Source organism: Panicum virgatum, chromosome 2N (assembly GCF_016808335.1).
Source record: "Panicum virgatum strain AP13 chromosome 2N, P.virgatum_v5, whole genome shotgun sequence".
NCBI lineage: Eukaryota > Viridiplantae > Streptophyta > Magnoliopsida > Poales > Poaceae > Panicum > Panicum virgatum.
The window spans coordinates 1,828,556-1,849,001 of record NC_053146.1 but is presented as its reverse complement, the minus strand read 5'-3'; the positions used below and the strand labels follow the sequence as shown (position 1 = coordinate 1,849,001).

The 20,446-nt window shown below is 49.2% G+C and overlaps 2 protein-coding genes and 1 long non-coding RNA gene across 3 annotated transcripts; all 3 read right to left on the bottom strand.

Annotated features, from left to right (window-relative positions):
* Positions 1–2,982: 2,982 nt before the first annotated feature.
* Positions 2,983–3,852, bottom strand: LOC120658673. The gene is made up of 2 exons (XR_005668804.1): positions 3,708–3,852; positions 2,983–3,111 (listed from the first exon to the last, which is right to left on the bottom strand). It is a non-coding gene; the product is annotated as an uncharacterized LOC120658673 (long non-coding RNA).
* Positions 3,853–8,608: 4,756 nt separating this feature from the next.
* Positions 8,609–18,805, bottom strand: LOC120659281. The gene is made up of 2 exons (XM_039937361.1): positions 17,665–18,805; positions 8,609–8,964 (listed from the first exon to the last, which is right to left on the bottom strand). The coding sequence occupies exon 1, from the start codon at positions 18,708–18,710 to the stop codon at positions 18,117–18,119; it is 594 nt and encodes a 197-aa protein (XP_039793295.1). The 5' UTR covers positions 18,711–18,805; the 3' UTR covers positions 8,609–8,964; positions 17,665–18,116.
* LOC120659092 lies at positions 14,729–16,289 on the bottom strand. The gene is made up of 2 exons (XM_039937153.1): positions 16,134–16,289; positions 14,729–15,085 (listed from the first exon to the last, which is right to left on the bottom strand). Exons 1-2 carry the CDS (start codon positions 16,287–16,289, stop codon positions 14,729–14,731), a joined length of 513 nt encoding a protein of 170 aa, XP_039793087.1.
* Positions 18,806–20,446: the final 1,641 nt, after the last annotated feature.

Sequence of the window (20,446 nt, the reverse complement as noted above, 5' to 3'; positions counted from 1 at the left end):
TTGTCTCTCAATTGAGTAGCACCAACGGCCCTGAACAGGCCCCCCCATCCGTGCCTCATACGGGAGGTGCAAAATCATATGCTGCATTGGATTGAAGAAGCCGGGTGGAAAGATTTTCTCCAACTTACAAAGCAACACAGGGGCCAATTTTTCCATTTGTTCAACCACAGTCCGAGACAACTCCTTAGCACATAACTGGCGGAAGAAATTGCTTAACTCCGCCAGCACTTGCCAGACATGGTCAGGGAGATAACCTCGAACCATCACCGGAAGAAGCCGCTCAATCCATATGTGGTAGTCATGACTCTTCAGCCCATTGATTCGCATAGTAGATAAATTCACCCCTCTCCTTAGATTCACTGCATACCCATCGGGAAACATTAAAGTTTGGAACCATTCTAGTAATTCTTTCCTTTGGTGCTTCTTCAGGACGAATTCAGCTGGAGGCTTTTTCCATTTCTTACCATCTTTGGGTGGCGGAATATTCAGTTTTGGTCTATTGCATAAACTAGCTTGATCCACTCGGGCCTTAACATTGTCCTTTGTTTTATCAAGAATGTCCATAATTGTACCCCATAGTGCCTCAGCGATATTCTTTTCCGAGTGCATCATATCAATGTTATGAGGAAGAAGAAGATCATCCATGTAGGGGAGCCTCCACAGGCCCGACATCTGAGTCCAGGCATGTTCTTCGCAATAACCCACAAAACCACCACCTTCTTTAACCCTCAACGACTGTAACCACTCACGGACCGCGGCACCTGACATCATCTGCGGTGGAGGGTCATGAACCACGACACCTTTCGTAAAGTTCTTGATGTCACGTCGGAATCGATGGTCAATAGGGAGGAATTGTCGGTGCTTGTCGAACGAAGAATACTTGCCACCCTTCACCAACCAGATGAACCTCATAGCTGCCTTGCATACTGGGCAAGGGAACTTCCCGTGCACACACCAGCCGCAGAATATCGCATACGCTGGCAAGTCATGCAGTGAGTACATGTGTTACGCCTGTCAAAATGTTTCCATTGTGTTACGCCTGTCAAAATGTTTCCATGCTTCACCATCGGATGGATGTATCATCTTCTCAGGATGGTAGCGTTTGCCGTTTTTGTGCCATCGCATCTGTTGTGCTGACTCCTCGGTCATGAACAGACGTTGGATTCTCGGTATGAATGGAAGGTACCGTACGATTTTCACGGGGATTTGGAGCTGTTTCTTTTGACCGTCACCAGAGTCTACCTCCAGCCAACGAGATGATTTACATTTTGTATAGTAGTTTGCGTCTGCATGTTCTTTTCTAAACAACATACATCCCTTCGGACAAGCATGTATCTTCTCATATGGCATCTTAAGACTACGAAGAAGTTTTTGTGCCTCGTACATGCTCTTTGGAAGAATGTGTCCTTCCGGAAGCAGACTACCAAAAACCGTCAACATTTTGTCGAAGCCATCCCGACTAATGCCACACTCAGACTTTAGGGCCAGTACGCGTGCAATAGCATCGAATTGAGAAACATTGGTATGCCCATGGAGTGGTTTCTGTGCCGCAGACAACATGTCGTAATACTACTTTGCGGTAGGCTCTGGCGGTTCCTCTCTAGGTACTTCTTGGAAGTGTGCTTCATGAAAGTCTGCTAACATGTATGCGCAACCGGCTTCAACATCATAATCATCGATGCGTTGTCTGACGACCTCTTCTCTCGCACGATGGGCTTCACCATGGCAGATCCACCGAGTATAGTTTTCCACAAACCCATTTCTGATAATGTGTTTACCCATACTGAGTTGTGATTGATGTATTCTATTTTCACACTTGCTACATGGACACGGCATTCTACTCTGTCCTCTATCAAATGCCTTTATCAAGAAGCCATTGACCTTTAGAGCAAACTCAACATACTCTTGCTCGCTCTGCCAGCCCTTGTACATCCACTCACGGTCATCCATCCTTTGCCATGTGAGGAAGTGATTTAAAAATCAATACCAACTACACGATGTCTAGCATGCTCTAATAAGTGAAGATAGGTCCTAAACCCATCCGAAGATGTGTAGCTGTGGTTAGTTTCCATACTCTACTACTATCCGAGACAGAATTTCGGCAGCACCTCCCCGCTGTTCTCCAAATACACGTCCCGACAGGGAGATTGTGTATCCAGAGAACAACAAAGAGATGATACCGATACTCTATCTCGAATCATAGTAGAGCATGGAAACTAACCACATCAACACATCCTCGGACTGTCCCAAAAACGGGGACAATTCGAAACACATACGGTTCCATATATGCAAAGAGCTGCATATTTCGAACCGTATCTCTTTCGAACGGAAGACGCCTAGGTTACGTGAAGCACAAACAAGATAAGTAAATAAAAGTCTGTGATGACTCACCTAACTGTCCCGCAAAGTGACGAGTCAACAACAGTGCCACAACCTCTCCTAAAAAAACAACTACATAGTATCAATAATTGAACATTTCAGTTTGAAATTCTGCAAAGATAAAATAGCACAGTGGTCGACAACTAACAAACATGCCTCAGATATGTTCCCTTTCATTTGACCTTGAACTTGAAGCATAAGAAACCTAAAATAAATTCATGACCGCCATTAAACCATGTGACACATCCAGCCCAATCTTAACATCATCGCATCCGAGTTGTTGCTTGGGCATGGATGTGTCACATGGTTTCATGACAACCATGATAAGCATATCCATAGAACAGAAATAACACAGTTCGACTAACACTCATGCTCAAGCTCAAGGTCAATATATATAGCATATATCATCACAGGCAATACAATTTTCTACAAGCTTAATCAAGAGGTCAACAAGATTAATTAGGTCTTTAAAGCTATCATCTTTTCTAAAGTCATCGATATAGTTATCAAGTGATGCTTGTCTCTAGGCCATCTTGTTCTACATGGCAAGAATTAAATAGAAAAATATCTGTAGCTCAAGATCGGGACAGAATGAATACTGAATGCTGGTTAAAGGGACATTAAGCAAACTCATCTCAGGAATGAATACTGACGAGCTACAACATGTAGATATGTTATCAAGTGCCATGGATAGAAACCTTGAAAGATGGAGGGGGAAACCTTGAGAGATGACTGCCATATATACACAATCCACATTTAACTTCTTAATATTTAAATAAACACCGAAATGAGCAGACAGATGATGCAATACCAATCTTAATCTGGCACACACTGAAACAGCCATGCTATGTATGATGTATCGCAGTGCTCAAGGTGGACTGAGAGAACAAAAGGAGTAAAAGAGAGAGGAAAATGCTACTGAACAAAATATTTACTACCTGAAATGCTAAGCCTTATCTGGCATAAACCAAAATGCTCCTTCCAAGGGTACAATCAAACAGGGATTTGGGATTTCGGGCTTCAGACATAAATAACCTGCAACTCGATTTTACAAATGCCGAGTAGCAAAACATGCATGCTTGCAGTCTCATTTTACAAATGCCGAGATCCCTTCTCCTATCTACCTCCACTGTAACTTTTCGAGGACATTTTTTTTCTCAATGCAGAACGGGCAAATTCCAAAAGGGCGAAGGAACACTTGGATAAGGAGAATTAACTATCACTATGGCGTTTCTACTTTGTAAATTACATGTATGTTAAATAAGACTAGATTGGTCTATGTAAAGTACAGTAAAAGCAAGGGCATTAAGGGGGGTGGGCATCCTTACTCGGATGGGTGGAGTAGAGCGCGCCGAGCACGAGCAGCGAGTCCCCGGCGCGGAGTTACAGCTGCCGAAAGGAGAGGCAGGAGAGCCAGCCGGCGTCAGGTGCACTGCAGGGGCAACGGCGCGGCTCCGGAGGCAGGGGGAGGGCAGGACGGCGTGGATCCGGAGAGAGGCGACGTCAGGGGAGGCAAGGACGGCGCTGATCTGGAGGTAGGCGGGGCCGGCGTCGGAGCGGCCTCGGGGCGTGGTTGCCCCGGACCAGGCCGGGCGTGGCGGCGGCGCCGGCCGGCCTCGGCGCTCCAAGGAGGAGGACGGGGCGGTGGACCGCGGGTGGCGCGCCGAGGGGGAGGGAGCGCAGCGGAGCGGAGCGGAGCGGGAAGCCGGCGGCGGGGGCGGCGCGGGCAGCGGTGGACGGGGGCGGCGGACGGGGGCTAGGCGGCAGTGTGTGTGTGACGGGTTGGGGGCGCGCGGACGGGGGTGGCGCGGCTAAGTCCTGAACGCTGTTTTCGCCGTATGCCAAGATCCAGGACACACGGCGAAGCCTGACTTCGCCGTATGTTTCAGTTTAGGCACACGGCGAAATTTTTTTGCAGTGAATAATTTAATGTTCAAAATTTGATATTGAACTTTTCAAAAAACAACTAAATCTAAACACTCAAATTTTTTATATGGCCTCAATAAATTTGATGAGTTTTTTAACTAATTCCATTCTATTGTTTCATGTCATAATTAATCACATTTTACTTATGCCAATTATAGTAGTTTATTTGCAATTAAAATATTTAAAATACCAAATGGAGCCGAAAAAATTTGAAATTTCAACATGACTAAATCATTATCGCATATTGTCTATATAAAAATTTTGAACGTCAAACTAAAATTTTTCTATCATAACATGTACAAACTTAACCTTCTCTTCTTCTTCTCTCAGAAACTTCTTCGGGAAACTCTCAGTTTGTAAGCATCATCATGACAAAATGTTCATATCGTGCTCAAATTTTTACCATACATTCGACGTATGATAGCATGAAGTTCGGGCAAATATCATAATTTTCTGACATCGTTCAAATTTTACATAATTCAAAAGTTATATGCCACCACGATCGTCGTAATGTTTCATTACCACAATCTTTGAAATTTTGTTTCAACTACTACATAAACTCTAACACTACAGTCAATATTATGAATGTCATTTTTTCAAAAAAATTTCCTATTATTTAATACCGTTTGGAATTAAATTAGATTTACACGAAATAAAACAATAAATTGAAATAAATTAGTTTAATACAACTAATATATCTATAAAAATCTCATATTCAAACATAGAGTACCAAACAAATTATGAAGAGTGTAGAAAAAATTTGGAAGCAAAAACATGATTTTTTTTTTCGTGTTCGCCGTGTGCTCAACTAAGGTACACGGCAAACATAATCTTTGCCGTGTGCCTAGAGCCAGGCACACGGCAAAGGACTATGTGTTTCCGTGTGCCAGCGTGGACACACGGCGAATAGGGACTGGCGTGACGTCCGTCCGAGTGTTGACGGTAGCCGGGGAGTTCGTCGTGTGTCAACCGACTGGCACACGGCGAAGATGGGAGTTCGCCTTGTGCCTAGGCCCGGCACACGGCAAACAATAATGGCCGTGAGGCCCCCTGACGGCAGAAGGGTGTGCCCCGCACGTGATCCATGTTCGCCGTGTGCCTACTGGCTGACACACGGCGAAGATCAAGGTTTGCCGTGTGCTGGCCCTTGGCACACGGCGAAGAGTAAGGTTTCCCGTTTGTTTTTTCTTTGCCGTGTGTTCTTCTGGCGACACACGGCAAAGGAGGTCTTCGTCGTGTGCCCGAAATAATGCACACGGCGAAGATTCTGGCACACGGCAAAATACCGTTTTCCGGTAGTGCGTCACCTTGTGATTGTCAGGTACGAACAAGGCCCTGAGAAGGATGTAAACTATATCATGTATCTTTCTGTATTGCAAGCCACCTCAGCTCTGTGTTGGTATACAATATAGAACATTTATCTGTGATGATGCACAATTAATCAAAGATAGTAGGAGACCTCTCAATGCAAGAGCGGCTACAATAATTACTAAACATGGAAGGATTTCTGGGTTCACCTGTTGTTCAGGAGGCCATTAGCCGAGTGTCCTCGGTCATCTTCAGCAAGCATGACCAGAAAGCGTCCAGGAAACACAACATCGAGAGGCTGGAGATGGCACACACCGAGCTGGAGCTCGCGATGGAGAGATCCGGCAAGCTGCCGATCACCGATGTTTCACTGCTTCGTCGCAGGAAGATTCTGAAGCGCGCTTTTGAAGAGTGCGGTGATGTCCTGCACAGGTGCAAGCAGAGGGCTGGCGCCAACAGGTTCCTCTTTCCCCAAACGGATTGCTCGTGCTACCACATCTTCCATTGCATATTGGCTTACCATGGGGAAAGATGACCTGAGTTGCTCTGATGTTGGAAGGTTTGGATGGCTCGCAGACTGTGCCAGCAAGTTTGTAAGAGATGTGGAGTCTGGTTGTTCACTCCGTCACTACACTTTTTGCAACCCTCTTGTCAGGCATCTTCTTCAAGGGAAAACTCTCAAGCATGAAATGGAGCAAGGAAGCGAATTCCGGTATTTACATTTGTGACCCATATGTCTTGAAGAACGAGGTGTGGAAGCACAGCTACAATACTTGTACGTGGATCGCAAAAGATTAGAGAAAAGTTTCAGTACAAATTTTCTGCTACGGATCTCGGAAAGCACAGACTTAGTAGGAGCTGCTATTAAATGCTTGAAGTCATTGACATCTCTGTTCAACCTTGCAGCAGAAACTGCAACAGGAGAATTCACGCTGCTTGCTAATTTACATGACATGTCCCAATCATATGATCCTGCATTGGCAGGCATGCAAGAGTGGCATACTCATTTTTTTGCGCCCAGATCCAGTATGTTGCAAGGAATTGAACAGAGACCTTCTGTTAGGAGCATGGTCCTGTCAGAGCTATCACACAGGTTCCCAGAGCAAGTTATTGTTTTCAGTTTAACATGTCCCATTCCAGCATTAGAGTTCAGCATCTATAACTCATCTGATGAAACGGGCACGAGCACCATAAGACATCGGCAGCCACCTCTGGAGGTGACAGTTGGCTACGTGCCTCATATCATGATTGAGAAGCAGCAGGAGAGTAATGCAACCGAGATAGTTGGAGATACTGAAGAATGTATTGACAATGTTTGCCTGCAACAAGTGGCTGAGACGGCAAAATCAAACGCAATCAGTTGTTTCTCGAGTCAGCCAGAGCTGGCAGGTTATGGAATGCTGTGGAGATCCAAACATGGTGCTGCCGGCTTTACGGTGCAAAAGCTAAGCTTTGAAAGAGCACGTGTGCCAAAAACTCACGCTGGTATTCTAACCGAATGAGAAGTGCAAAGCATGGTTTTAAATAGCGGGCTATTGCCCCGATATAGCATTTTTAAAGGGTCCTCGCTATGCTATTTGTATTTGTGCCGCTATGGCAGCTATGGACGTTAAATTGGGTTATAGCTACGCTAAATGGCGTAGCATTAGCGCCGCTTTAGTCTTATCCTTAGCTTAGTGCTACTGTTTTGGTCTTTTGGACAATTGAATATTTGATTATATGAATTTTGTTATATTGTCAACTTAAGTAATGTTCCTGTAGCCCTAGAAACATATTTATGTTTATAAAATGCACTAATTACTATATTTTTGTGCATCTATTAATTGTATTTTTCATGGTTTAGTAGTAAACCGCTATTTGCCATAGTACGATATAGCCTCCGCTATAGTCTCTTAGTGTCAGAAAAAATACGCCCCTATTTACCATAACCCCCTATTTAAAACCATGGTGCAAAGAGAATGTGATAGAAGAGAAGTCGTAGGTAGCTAGGTCGCCCATGCATGCTATCCCTACACTGGATGCTCTGTTTCTAGAAACCTTTTGTCAAGGGCTCAAGGCCATGAAATCATGCAAGATGGAATTATATGTGTATTGTAATATAATGCAAGGTTATATGGTGAACAAAATTGTTCTTTATTTCGCTCTACATCTTGTATATTGTGAAGTTGGATTGCTAGGCTCTTTGGAATATTTACCATAGATGAATTGCCAGGATCTTCGATTTAAAAAAAGCATGAATTCTGAATGAATTGTTGCCCCATATTTCAAATTAAGATGGAGTTTCTCCTGAGGTGTCAGCTCCTGTAATTTCAACCTATGCAAATATGAACAGTAGCTTGTATCTTGTATTATGTGTCTATCTTGTATTATATGTCTATTGCATTTTACTTGCTCATTAAACACACAAAGGTCCTGCCAGAATTTGATAAATAAAACTGTTGTCGGTGTTTCTGTTCACCAACTATCCAGCTGTGTTTCTACTTTCTAGGATTTCGGGATATTTATCTTACATGCAATGCCAGGATCTTCATTCAAAAAGCATGAACTGTGAATCAGCTGCTACTTTCTTACCGGTATCAACTATCAAAGATATAGCAGCTTCCAGGGTGTCGGCACTTGTATACACAAATCTTAACATCGTTGGTAGCAAGTTCATTAGCTCTGTCTGAGAAATATCAGCCTTATATAGTCTCCTTGTGGTGCTATCATTCTGCTCATCTTGAAAAGCTAACTAAGCAGTGATCAGACCATACCATCGATCAGCTGACTCTCTGTGCTACTGCCACACAGCAGCCGCTTTGCATCGTCGCTGATAATTGATTCTAAGACAGTTATTTCAGAAAGGAAAAAAGCAATGCCCTGCAGATTAATTATAGAATTATAGAGACAGAATAATGGGGCAGCAACGCTCCCACAGTCCAAATCCCGTATGTGACCTTTCAACTCACTGAACTTAAATTTGATCAGTTTTACCCAATTATGCCCATGAAAAAACTTTCCAGTAGAAAATAAACTGAAGCATCCAGATTCATTTCAGAAAAAATAACCCCAAACTATCAAGTTCAGGTCAGAGTCTTCAACCATCAATATAACACACACCAACCAAAGTAACATTAACAGACAACCTGAAACTCAGATTTCACTGTCACACAATCATAACCAACCAGAGACATACAGCATAATGTGTCCTCATAAATTAAACTACCGACACAACGGCAAAGAAGCATCAGCTCCAATAAGATGCCAACAGTAGCAGACTCAACTTGATGGAAAGTAGTCAGCTGCTGCCAAACGTGCTCATCAGTGATTAATTTGTCTTCGATAGCAATAGCAATTTCCCACAAGCATAATCTGAAAAGTACACCACAAGTTAAAGTTAGTTCATGGCTCACTACATACAGTTTTTGGCAAGATAAAAATGTAGAGATATGGCTCCTGTTTAATATTTACAAAGTATCCTGAGAAAAGAGCGTACTAGCAAAAATATTACATCAGTGACTTGCAGTTAATTAAAAAGAATAAAAAGATATAAATAATTTGCACTTAAGAAGTAGAACGTTAACACAACTAGATTACATGTCACGTTGCATTGTCATATATTCAGTTTCCAAAAGCAGAGGTATCATTTATTTCACAACAAACATCTATATATCTGAACTTGTCACCAGTTGACCACAAACATAGCAAGTCTCCACTAGCGTGGCAATTTGCTGCTAGACAATGTGAAATACCAAGCTTACAGAGCTCATAGAGCTTTAAAGCTCAAATATATACAATTGAACCAACTAGGAACCTAACTTTGAGTCAGTTTGATTGACTGGTAAATTGGCCAGGTACTGCCATCCTTAGGCCTCAGTAGGAATTAATTTGTCTCCGCTGGCAATAGCAATTTGCTGCGTGCATGATTCGGAAAACTACCCACCATACAAGTCATAAACTGTTTAAAATCTCATTTTACACAGTTCTTTGAAGATGAAAACAGTAGAGATTACCATTTCTTTAGTAAAAGAACATAAGAACCTAAATATAGATCAACAACTTGCAGTCAATAAGTAAAATTGAACAACTTCCTAGGACCACCTTGCCCATATTAATAATCCTCTTTAACAAGTTTTGAAAAGTAAGGGCCCTATCCTTGAGTTAGATGACTCTTTTGACGATACCAACAGACGCTTTGTGAGGAGAATTCAGGTGATAGAGATTGGGGAGGCTTTGAAGAGGATGAAGGAAGGTAAAGCGATGGGCCCTGATGGAATCCCCATTGAGGTGTGGAGATGCCTAGGTGACAGAGCAATAGTATGGCTGACTAAGCTTTTTAACCTCATTTTTCGGTCAAACAAGATGCCGGAAGAATGGAGGAAAAATATATTAGTACCTATCTTCAAAAATAAGGGCGATTTTCAAAGTTGTACTAACTACCGTGGGATTAAGCTGATGAGCCATACGATGAAGCTCTGGGAGAGGGTTATCGAGCATCGCCTAAGAAGAGTGACAAGTGTGACCCAAAACCAGTTTGGGTTCATGCCTGGAAGGTCAACCATGGAGACGATTTTCTTAATACGACAATTGATGGAGAGATATAGGGAGCAGAAGAAGGACTTGCACATGATCTTTATTGACCTCGAGAAGGCATATGATAAAGTACCGAGAAATATCATATGGTGGGCCTTGGAGAAGCACAAAGTCCCAACTAAGTATATTACCCTCATCAAGGATATGTACAAGGATGCGACGACATTTGTCCGTACATGTGATGGCGACACCACTGACTTTCTTATTAACATAGGCCTACACCAGGGATCAGCTTTAAGCCCTTATTTATTTGCTTTAGTGCTGGATGAGGTCATAAGGGATATACAAGGTGAGATCCCTTGGTGTATGCTCTTTGCTAATGATGTGGTGCTAGTTGACGAGAGTAGGGCAGGGGTTAATAGAAAGTTAGAGCTGTGGAGACGCACGTTAGAGTCGAAAGGGTTTAGACTTAGTAGGACCAAGACCGAGTACATGATGTGTGATTTCAGCGCGACTAGGCATGAGGGGGGAGACCTTAGTCTAGATGGGCAAGTGGTGGCCCAGAAGGATACTTTTCGGTATTTAGGATCGGTGCTACAAAAGGATGGCGATATTGATGAAGATGTTAAGCATAGAATTTCAGCTGGCTGTTTGAAATGACGTCAAGCTTCTGGCATCCTTTGTGGCAAAAGGGTGCTATAAAAGCTAAAAGGCAAGTTCTATAGGACAGCAATTCGCCCGGCGATGTTATACGGTGCTGAATGATGGCCTACAAAAAGACGACATATCCAGCAACTGAGTGTAGTAGAGATGCGGATGTTGCAGTGGTTTTGCGGGCACACAAGGAGGGATAGAGTCCGAAACGAAGCTATTCGGGATAGGGTCGGAGTGGCACCAATTGAGGAGAAACTTACCCAACATCGGCTAAGATGGTTTGGACATGTCCAACGGAGGCCTCCTGAGGCGCCAGTGCGTAGTGGGGTTCTTGAGCGGGTCGATAATGTAAAGAGGGGTAGAGGTAGGCCTAAACTGACTTGGGATGAGTCGGTTAAGAGAGAACTTAAGGATTGGAATATCTCTAAAGAGATAGCTTTGGATAGTAGCGCTTGGAGACTAGCTATCAATGTGCCTGAACCATGACCTTTATTTCTTTTGGGTTTCATCTCTAGCCTACCCTAACTTGCTTGGGAAAAAAAAGCTATGTTGTTGTTGTTGCTGCTGTAACAAGTTTTGAAAAGCAAAGGTATCATTTAGTTGTTGCTACCACAACTGGAAAAGTGTTGCCCAGAACTCAATTCAGATTAGGGGAAAGGCCAGAGGTCAGCTTGACCAATGGCCGCTTCATTGAATTGAAAAGAGCAGTGCTCGGTTACAGAAACAAAATACCCACCGTGCCTCCTCTATATAGGAGCACCTCAACTACTAAAGTGCTTAAAGCATAAAGCAAAAAGGGCAAAGGCATCAACTTGGAAGCCAGGGCAAGTTCAAAACAGAATTAAAGATACAAGCAATAGGCTTAACTGCTATCAATCTCCCCCTAAGCCTAGTGCTAAGCAATCTGCTGAAGCCCGATCCTCTTCCTCATCTCTTGGAATCTTGTCTTGCCCAGCGACTTGGTGAGGATGTCGGCCAGCTGATCAGTAGTAGGAATGTGGTCGGCCTTGATGCTCACGTCCTCCAAGCAATCCCTGATGAAATGATACTTGATTCGGATGTGCTTGCTCCTGCCATGGAAGACAGGGTTCTTGGCCAGAGCTAGGGCAGACTTGCTATCCACCATAAGCTCCACCACATCCACCTTGCTGCCCAGCAGCTCTCCGAGCAGCCTGGACTGCCATAGCACTTGCATAGCTGCAGAGGCGGTGGCAATGCACTCTGCCTCGCAGGTTGATAACACCACCACCTTCTGCTTAGTAGACTGCCAGCAGACCAAGCAACCGCCGAGGAAGAACATGGTCCCGCTGGGGCTCTTGTGTTGACGTCGCCGTCGAGGTCGCTGTCGCAGTAGCCGACGAAACTCACTGTGCCGGTGATGCGCTTGTAGAGCAGACCGTAGTCCAGCGTCCCGGCCACGTAGCGGAGGATGCGCTTGACGGCCTGCAGATGCTCCACCGTAGGCTGGGTGTGCACCAAGTACTGGAGACTGCCCACCAGCCACCGGTAGTGCGTGGCGTCAACTTCTTCTGCCTCACTGCCGCAGCTGAGCTTGAGGTTCTCCTCCATCGGCGTGGGGACGGAGTTGCATCCCACCATGTCGCCGAGCTCGAGGATCCTCTTGGTGTAGTGGGCTTGACACAAGGAAATGCCGCTGGCACCTTGGCGCACCTCGATGCCGAGGTAGAAGTTCGGTAGCCCAAGGTCACTCATGTCGAACCTCTGCTTCATGGCCGTCTTGAACTTCTCCACTTCCTCCGCATCAGCGCCGGCGATGATGAGGTCGTCGACATAGACCCCGATCAGCAGAACGGATCACCAGTAGCCCCGCCGGTACATCGCCGCCTCGTGCGTGCTCTGTTGGAACCCCATCTCCTTGAGTGTGGCGTCCAGCTTCGCGTTCCAGGACCCCGGCGCTTGCCTGAGCCCGTACAACGCCTTGCGTAGGCGGTACACCTTGCCCTCTTCCCCAGCGACGACGAAGCCCGGTGGCTATCGCATGTACACCTTTTCCTTGAGGTCGCCGTTGAGGAAGGCGGACTTCACGTCCATGTGGTGCACACGCCACCCCTCCTGGGCGGCCAGTGCGAGGAGAACACGCACCGATTCCATTCGCGCCACAGGCGCAAACGCGTCATCGTAGTCAATCCCCGCTTGCTGGGCGAAGCCGCGTGCCACCAGCCGCGCCTTGTGCTTGATCACCGCCCCCTTCTCGTCCTTCTTCAACTTGAAGACCCATTTTAGAGAAATTGGGCGGTGTTCATCGTAGTCAATCCCCTCTTGCTGGGCGAAGCCGCGTGCCACCAGCCGCGCCTTGTGCTTGATCACCGCCCCCTTCTCGTCCTTCTTCAACTTGAAGACCCATTTTAGAGAAATTGGGCGGTGTCCGGCCGGCGGATCCCCGAGTTCCCAGGTCCAGTTCTTCTCCATGGACTCGAGCTCATTCTCCATCGCCTCACGCCACACCGGATCGCGTTGCACCTCTACATGCGTGGTCGGCTCACTGGCGTGCGTTAGGTGCAGCTACGCGCACAGCCGGGGCTCCACCTTAGGGATGGACTCCTCGCCGAGGATGTTGTCCATCGTGCGGTACCGGAGAGGTTCGCCACCGAAGAACGCGTCCAGCCGCTCCTCATCGTCCTCCAGGGGAGTGGCCAATTCGGCCGGAGCTGGCTCAGCCACCGCTGGAGTCACCGGAGAAGCGCACGCCAGGACAGAGGATTGCATCGAAGCAGGGGAGGGCAGAGTCGAGACGCCAGTTGTTGACGTAGCACTCCCGGACGTGGCGAGCCAGGGGAGGTGGCCGCCGTTGGCGATGCAGACGGGGTGGTCGCTGCTGCTGAAGGCGTGCCCTGATCTTCTGGCCCTCCAGCGGCGACAAGCTCAAAGTCAATGCTGAGCTCCTCTGCCATGGACGCAGCATGCTCTGCGCTGCTGCTTCAGTCCCACCCGCGCGTCTCGTCGAAGATGACGTCGCGCGACATGAGCACGTGCTGGGACACCTTGTCGTAGACGCGGTAGGCCTCGGCGCCGTCTGCATACCCGATGAACACCCCTGGCCTGCTGCGATCGTCAAGCTTGCGCACCTGATTCAGTTCCTTGGTGAAGCAGAGGCAGTCGAACACCTGGAGATGTGACACCACCGGCGCTCGTTCATGCCATGCTTCGTACGGGGTTTTGCCCTTCAAGCTCTTGGTCGCCGATCGGTTCAGTAGATGGAATGCTGTCACCACCGCCTCGCCCCAGAACTTCGCCGGCATGCCCCCCGCTGCTTCCGCAAGGCCCGCGCCATGGCCACCACGGTTTGATTTCTCCGCTCCACCACACCGTTCTGCTGTGGTGAGTAGGGAGTAGAGTTGTGATGCCGTCGTCGGCGCAGTAGTCGGCGAACTCCGTGGCAGTGAACTCCTGGCCGTTGTCGGCCACCGCGGACACCATCAAGCGCACCCAGGCGGAGGCAAAGAAGGTCTGCAGGCGCAAGCTATAGGTGCTTCTCCGACTTGGCAGTCCGCAGTGACACCCACATGTAGCGCGTGGCGTCATCCACCAGCAACAGGAAGAAGCGCCGGCCGCCGGGCGTGGCCGGTGACACTGGCCTGCACAAGTCGCCATGCACCAGCTCGAGCTGCTTCTCCGCACAGTACTTGGCCTGAGCGGGGAAGGGTGCGCTCCTCTGCTTGGTGATGACGCAGGTGTCGCAGAGCCGCCCGTCGTGCTTGATCGCCGGCATCCCGGGCACCATGTTCTCCTTTCACAGCTTGTGTAGGGTGTCGAAGTGCAGGTGGCAGTAGCACTCATGCCACAACCACGCTTGCTCATCCTTGCACACGGCAAGACAGAGCACGTCGCCATTCCTCTGCGACGGTGCTTGGGCAAGGCGGGCCGGCTCGACCGCATTGAAGCGGTGGATGTAGAGATGGTTAGGGCTGCGCTGGACCTTGATCATTAGTCATCTGCGCCGATCCCAAATCCTCAAGATGCCATCTTTGATCCTCACCTCCGATCCTCCCTCGTCCAGCCATCCCAGGCTCATGATGGAGTTTCTGAGCGCCGGGATATAGAAGACGCCGTGCAGCTCCCAGTGCTCGCCGTTTTTGCCCTCGAACACGATGGAGCCGATGCCTTGATTGTCCACCTTCGACGCGTCGCCGAACCACACCGACCCGCACACGTTGTTGTCGAGATCAGTGGAGAGATCGCGGCGCCTGGTCATGTGGTGAGTCGCGCCACTGTCGAGGTACCAGCCGTCGATCGCCTCGTCGTCGACGGCGGTGTTGAGGACGACCTGGGCCTGCGGCTCGTCAAGCTAGAGGACATGGCCATGCGTAGCAGCCTAGTGCGCGCCCAGATCGACTACGCCGTGCGCCAGGAACAGGACCACATCCAAGTATCCCTCCGCGAAGTGGGCTGCGCTGCGATTCCAGCGAGGTTGGGGGCAGTCCTTCGCCCAGTGCCTGGCGCGGTTGTAGTCGTGGCAGGTGTCGTCGCGGTTCGCCCTGCGATCACTGCCGGCATCACCTCCTTTGTCCCCGCGTCCGCCACAGGAGTCGCCTGCGCCTGCACCGCGATCTCCCTTGTGCCTGTTCATCCTGCCTCCTCGGGGACAACGACACTGCTCCTGGCCATCCTTGGACGAGGCGGCATGGTCTCCCTCCTTGTTCCGCCAGGCGGCACCTAGACGGCGACTAGGCGCGCTTTAGCGCTCGGCGGAGGGGTACCGCCTCGCCTATGGGGGTAGGCGGACCCCTAGGTGGCGCGGGCGCCTCTGTCGCTGCCGATCGTGCTCCTGCCGCCCGCCGCCTCGACCCCGAGATGTTCCCACCGCCCGCCGTGAGCCCCAGCGAGTCCGGATCTGCTCTCTCACCGCCGTCCGCCGCCTCGACCCCGAGCCGCCGCCGACGGTCGTGCTCCCGCCTCCCGCTGCCTTGACCCCGAGCTGCTCCCGCCCCCCGCCGTGAGCCCTGGATCTGCTCCCTCACCACCGTCCGCTGCTCCCCCTTCTGCTCTGCTCCTCTGCTCTTCCCTCCTCTGCTCCCCGCCTCCTCCCTCTTATGCTCCCCGCCTCCTCTGCTCCTCTGCTCTTCCCTCCTCTGCTCCCCGCCTCCTCCCTCTTCTGCTCCCTCCTCCCTCCTCTACTCCTCCCTCTACCCCTCCCATATCTGCTCGCCTAGAGAACGCCTAGGAAACGCCTAGGCATGCCTAGGTTCGCCTAAGCTCTAGGCGGTGGGTCACCGCCTAGAATCCGCCTAGCGCCTAGCCTAACATAGGTCTCCCTTCTTGCCGACGGCGCGCCGCTGCTCGGAGTACAACAGCTTGCCCTGCTCCTCCGACGTGCAGTCTCAGTTCTCAACCACCTTGAATCGCCCGGCGACGTCGTCGATGGAGAGGCTCTCGAGGTCGAGGAGTGTCTCAATTGAGAAGACAAGCTGCTCGTACCTCTTGGGCATGCACCGGAGAAACTTCTCCACGACGCGCTCCTCATCGAGGTCGGTGTCGCCGTTGCGCACCATCTGCTCCATCAGGTTGGTGAGGCGCAACGCAAAGTCCTCAACTTGCTCGTCGGGGCGAAAGGTGAGACCTTCCCACTCCCCTCGGAGGCGCTGGAGCGCGGCGCGACGAACGCGGTCACTCCCAACTCATTTGGCCTCGATCGCCTTCCAAGCAAGCTTGGTGGTGGGCTTGTTGGCGATGGCGGCACCGATCTCTAGTGGGACGGCAGCGCAGAGTGCCTCCAGAGCCCTGCGATCTTGCTCGTAGTCGACGTCATTGAGGGTGATGGCATCCCAGAGGAAACGCGCCTAGAGCTTCACCTTCATGAGGAGACTCCACTCGTAGTAGTTGGAGCGCGTGAGCATCGGCCATCCGGTCCCGATCTCATGGTAAATCTGCACGGCCGGTGAACGCCCGCAACGCCGTGGTGGAGACGGCGAGCCGCGGCGGCGGCGATCCTTTGGCTCGGCGATCCTTCGGCGTGATGGAGACCTCCGCGTCCTCGTCACCCCCCAAATTCTTCCTCCTCGTGCAGCGCTGTAGCGGCTTCCACCGCGGCCTTGGCCGCGGCCGCTGCATCCTTGGCTGCCTACGTCGCCTGAGCCGCAGCTGCCTCAGCGGCCTCAAGGTGCTCACTGCGCGCCTGCGCGGCGGCGGTGTCCTCGCAGGATTCCTGGTGCGCCTGGAACTGGAGGTGGACATGGTGGTGGCGGTGCCGGTAAGGAGAGCACTAGAACCCTAGGCTCTTGATACCAATTGTTACCCAGAACTCAATTCAGATTAGGGGAAAGGCCAGAGGTCAGCTTGACCGATGGCCGCTTCATTGAATTGAAAAGAGCAGTGCTTAGTTACAGAAACAAAACACCCACCGTGCCTCCTCTATATAGGAGCACCTCAACTACTAAAGTGCTTAAAGTATAAAGCAAAAAGGGCCAAGGCATCAACTTGGAAGCCAAGGCAAGTTCAAAACAGAATTAAAGATACAAGCAATAGGCTTAACTGCTATCAAAAAGTACCGGGCATAGAAGTTGAAAGTGTTGCAAAGGTCATTTTAGGATGAATCAGTAGAGAGTGCTCATTCCTAAAATTTATAAACTAGTAGGAAGAGAGTAAAATGACACACAAACCAGAAATCAACAAGGAAATGGCTACAGTTTTGGAGGGTCGCAAGTCAGGATGTTGCGATGTGAACAAATCTTGCCAAATACCAAGAACGATCTTTAACAGGTGAAACTAACAAAAATAAGTTGTGACACTACATTATCAGATATTGTGCTGTCTGAAGCACAGGTGTCATTTATTTTGACAACAAAATATAGACAGAATTCAGTGTCTCAACAACATATAGAGGCTGTACAGTACAGGATTACAAACAAGCAAAGGCTGGAGCAGTACCTGGAGTGAAGAAGCTTATGAAGGGGAAGAAGGCACAGTAATCCCTAGACTCGCCTGCCCTCCTCACCCGCCCTGACTTCGGCTCAATTGTGAAAGCACCAGCTTTTGTGCTCATGAAGAAAACCCCGGCACCCTCAGCAAAACCAAAAGCAAAAGCTTTAGGCGATATCTTAAGCTTGATGACCCTCTGCTGTAACCATCCTGTAACCCCCTCTGGATTCACCATTCTCGACCAAAGGTGAAGTCTGGAACCACTTACACCAGCGAACCCCAGTGAACCATCCTCGTTTTGCATCAGGACTTCCTTTCCGTACATACCCGGCAAGTCAATCTTCGAAAAGCTATGCTTGACCAAATCTTACTTGAGAATTCCGGCACCAAGGTCAACAATAAGGTAGTAGATTTCATCTCCGATAAGGGCAGCACGGTTTGAGTGGAAGATGTACGTGCCTTCAATGTAAGCAGAATCTGGCGTGCCCCAGGCACGGGCCTCGATAGTACACGCACGCGCGTACGGCCTTGCCCCCATAGCCGTTCCCCACACAGACCACGAGCAACGGACCTCCGTGGCAGTCGCGGTGATCGCAGCCGGCCACGGCGCAGAGCACCACAGCTGAGTAGAGCGTGCACCAGATATCGAGCGGCGGCAGCTCATCCCGGGAACCGGTGATCGGATCCCACAGAGAGAAGGAGGTCTTGTCCGATTTCCTGTTCCTGAGGAGGACGCGGCCGTGGCGGCAGTCGACGACCAACCAATTGTGGTCGTCGTACGCCGGCGGGCGCAAGGAGGGCGATGCTGCCGTGGTGGGGATGAAGAGAGGGGAACGGCTCGGGCATCTGACGCGGTAGAAGAAGCCGAGCAGCGGGGCACCTCGGTGGAAGGCGCGGTAGCGGCGGAGGAAGGCCGGGTCGCATGCGATGCGGAGCCAGAGCTTGCAGACGAGGGAGGCGCGGAAGAGGTCCGCGGGCTCGTCCGGAGGGATGCGAAGGAGGATCTCGGCGACGGCGTCGTCGATGAGCTCCGGGGGCTGGCGCGGCGGCGCCATGGCGTGCTCGTGATTGGTGCGACGAGGGTTTGGGTGGGGATTGGGGGCAGTGCGAGAAGGGAGAAGACGACGGCAAGTGAGCAACCTGTTTCGGCCCATCGCAAGACTGGAAGTGGAATTTCTCGGGGCCTCGGCCCAGTTCGGCCCATCACATTAACGTTTAGGCTCGAGATTTTTTCATGTATACTCAGTTCCATTCATATTTTATAGGAAAAAGCTACCAGGCGACCGGTCGCTCCGGAGGATGAACGTGCGACCGGTCCAGCCCATCCCCGCGCGATCACACAGCCACAGCTTAAGGCCCACGCGCGGCCTTAACTCCTCGGCTGAGTGTACAACGCGTTCGCAACCCAACAACCCACATGCTAGATTGTATAACAGCCCACGTACTAGATCATACTTTTAATTTATCATACTTTTAAAAAAAATTAATGTGGCTTGCATGCACATCCCATAATGCCATGGCTGCACGTGCAACACGCTTACAAGGAAATGAATTTTGTACCTAAAAAATGTTTTATCTATTTTATATTACTTCTGTTTTCAAAACCGGTCACACCAATGTGTTCTACGTGACGAGACGAACGAAACTAGACCCCAGTTGCATATGTTTTAACGATGTTTATACTAGTAGCAACTTATGTGATGACTTGCTCTCGATCTGTAGCAATTTATGTGTAAATCGACTCAATGTACTAACAACTTATATGCATAACAATTTTTATTTTGTGTCAACTTATATGTTCGAATTTGATAGATTTTATTTGCAGTAACTTATATCTTATACGCGTGACAACTAATATGTATAATAGATCTTTTGGCAATTTTTGTTTAAATGTGTGATAACTTTATTTTTATAATAATTTGTATATAAACTTATGTGTATAACAACTTAAGTCTTTTTTACTACTTATGTGTATATTTTATGTTTATGACAACTTATATATATGAAAGATCCTATTTTGTGGCAACTTATGCTTATAACAAATTATGTTTTTTAGCAACATTTATCTTACATTTGTGGCAATTTATATATAAATATTGTAGCAACTCCTTCAATAATATCAAACTCAAATTTATGTATAAGTTGCTACTAGTGCAAAACACCTTTGAAATATATACAAGTGAGGTCTAGTTTTGTTCATCTCATCACGTAGAACACAATGGTGCAATCGGTATTCAAAACGGAGATCATACGAAGGAGATAAAATATTTATTTGAAGAAGTGGCATGTTAGAAAAAAGAATCTGAACTTAACCTCTCATCATACTGTAGTCTGAAAGTGACATTTATTAGTGCCACGGAGAGGCATTCGTTAAATCCGAAAGAAAGGAGGGGTCACGCGCTGTGCGGTTTGGATCATGCTGGGTCGCGCAGTCCCCTGTAGCGCGACTGGTCGCGGCTTAACACGTCCTATTTTATAACACTCTCTATACCTACCACAGACGAGACTCACACATCAGATTTTTTAGACCTCTCCCTCCATCCGCTCCCCCCCCCCCCCCCCCCCCCTCTGCCGTTGCTCGCCCTCAGGCCTCCTTCCTCCCCCCTCCCTCCGCGGCCTCCCCCCTCCGCGGCGCGGCCGTCAAGATCCGGCACGGAGGCCGGCCGGACCCTCTTCTCCGGCGGTTGCGGAGTTGGAGCACTCCCTCCCTGAGGCCCCCTCCGACACGGGCAGCCAAGATTCAAGCGCTGTCGCCTGAATCCAGGCGCCCCTCCTCCGACGCGAGCCCCGG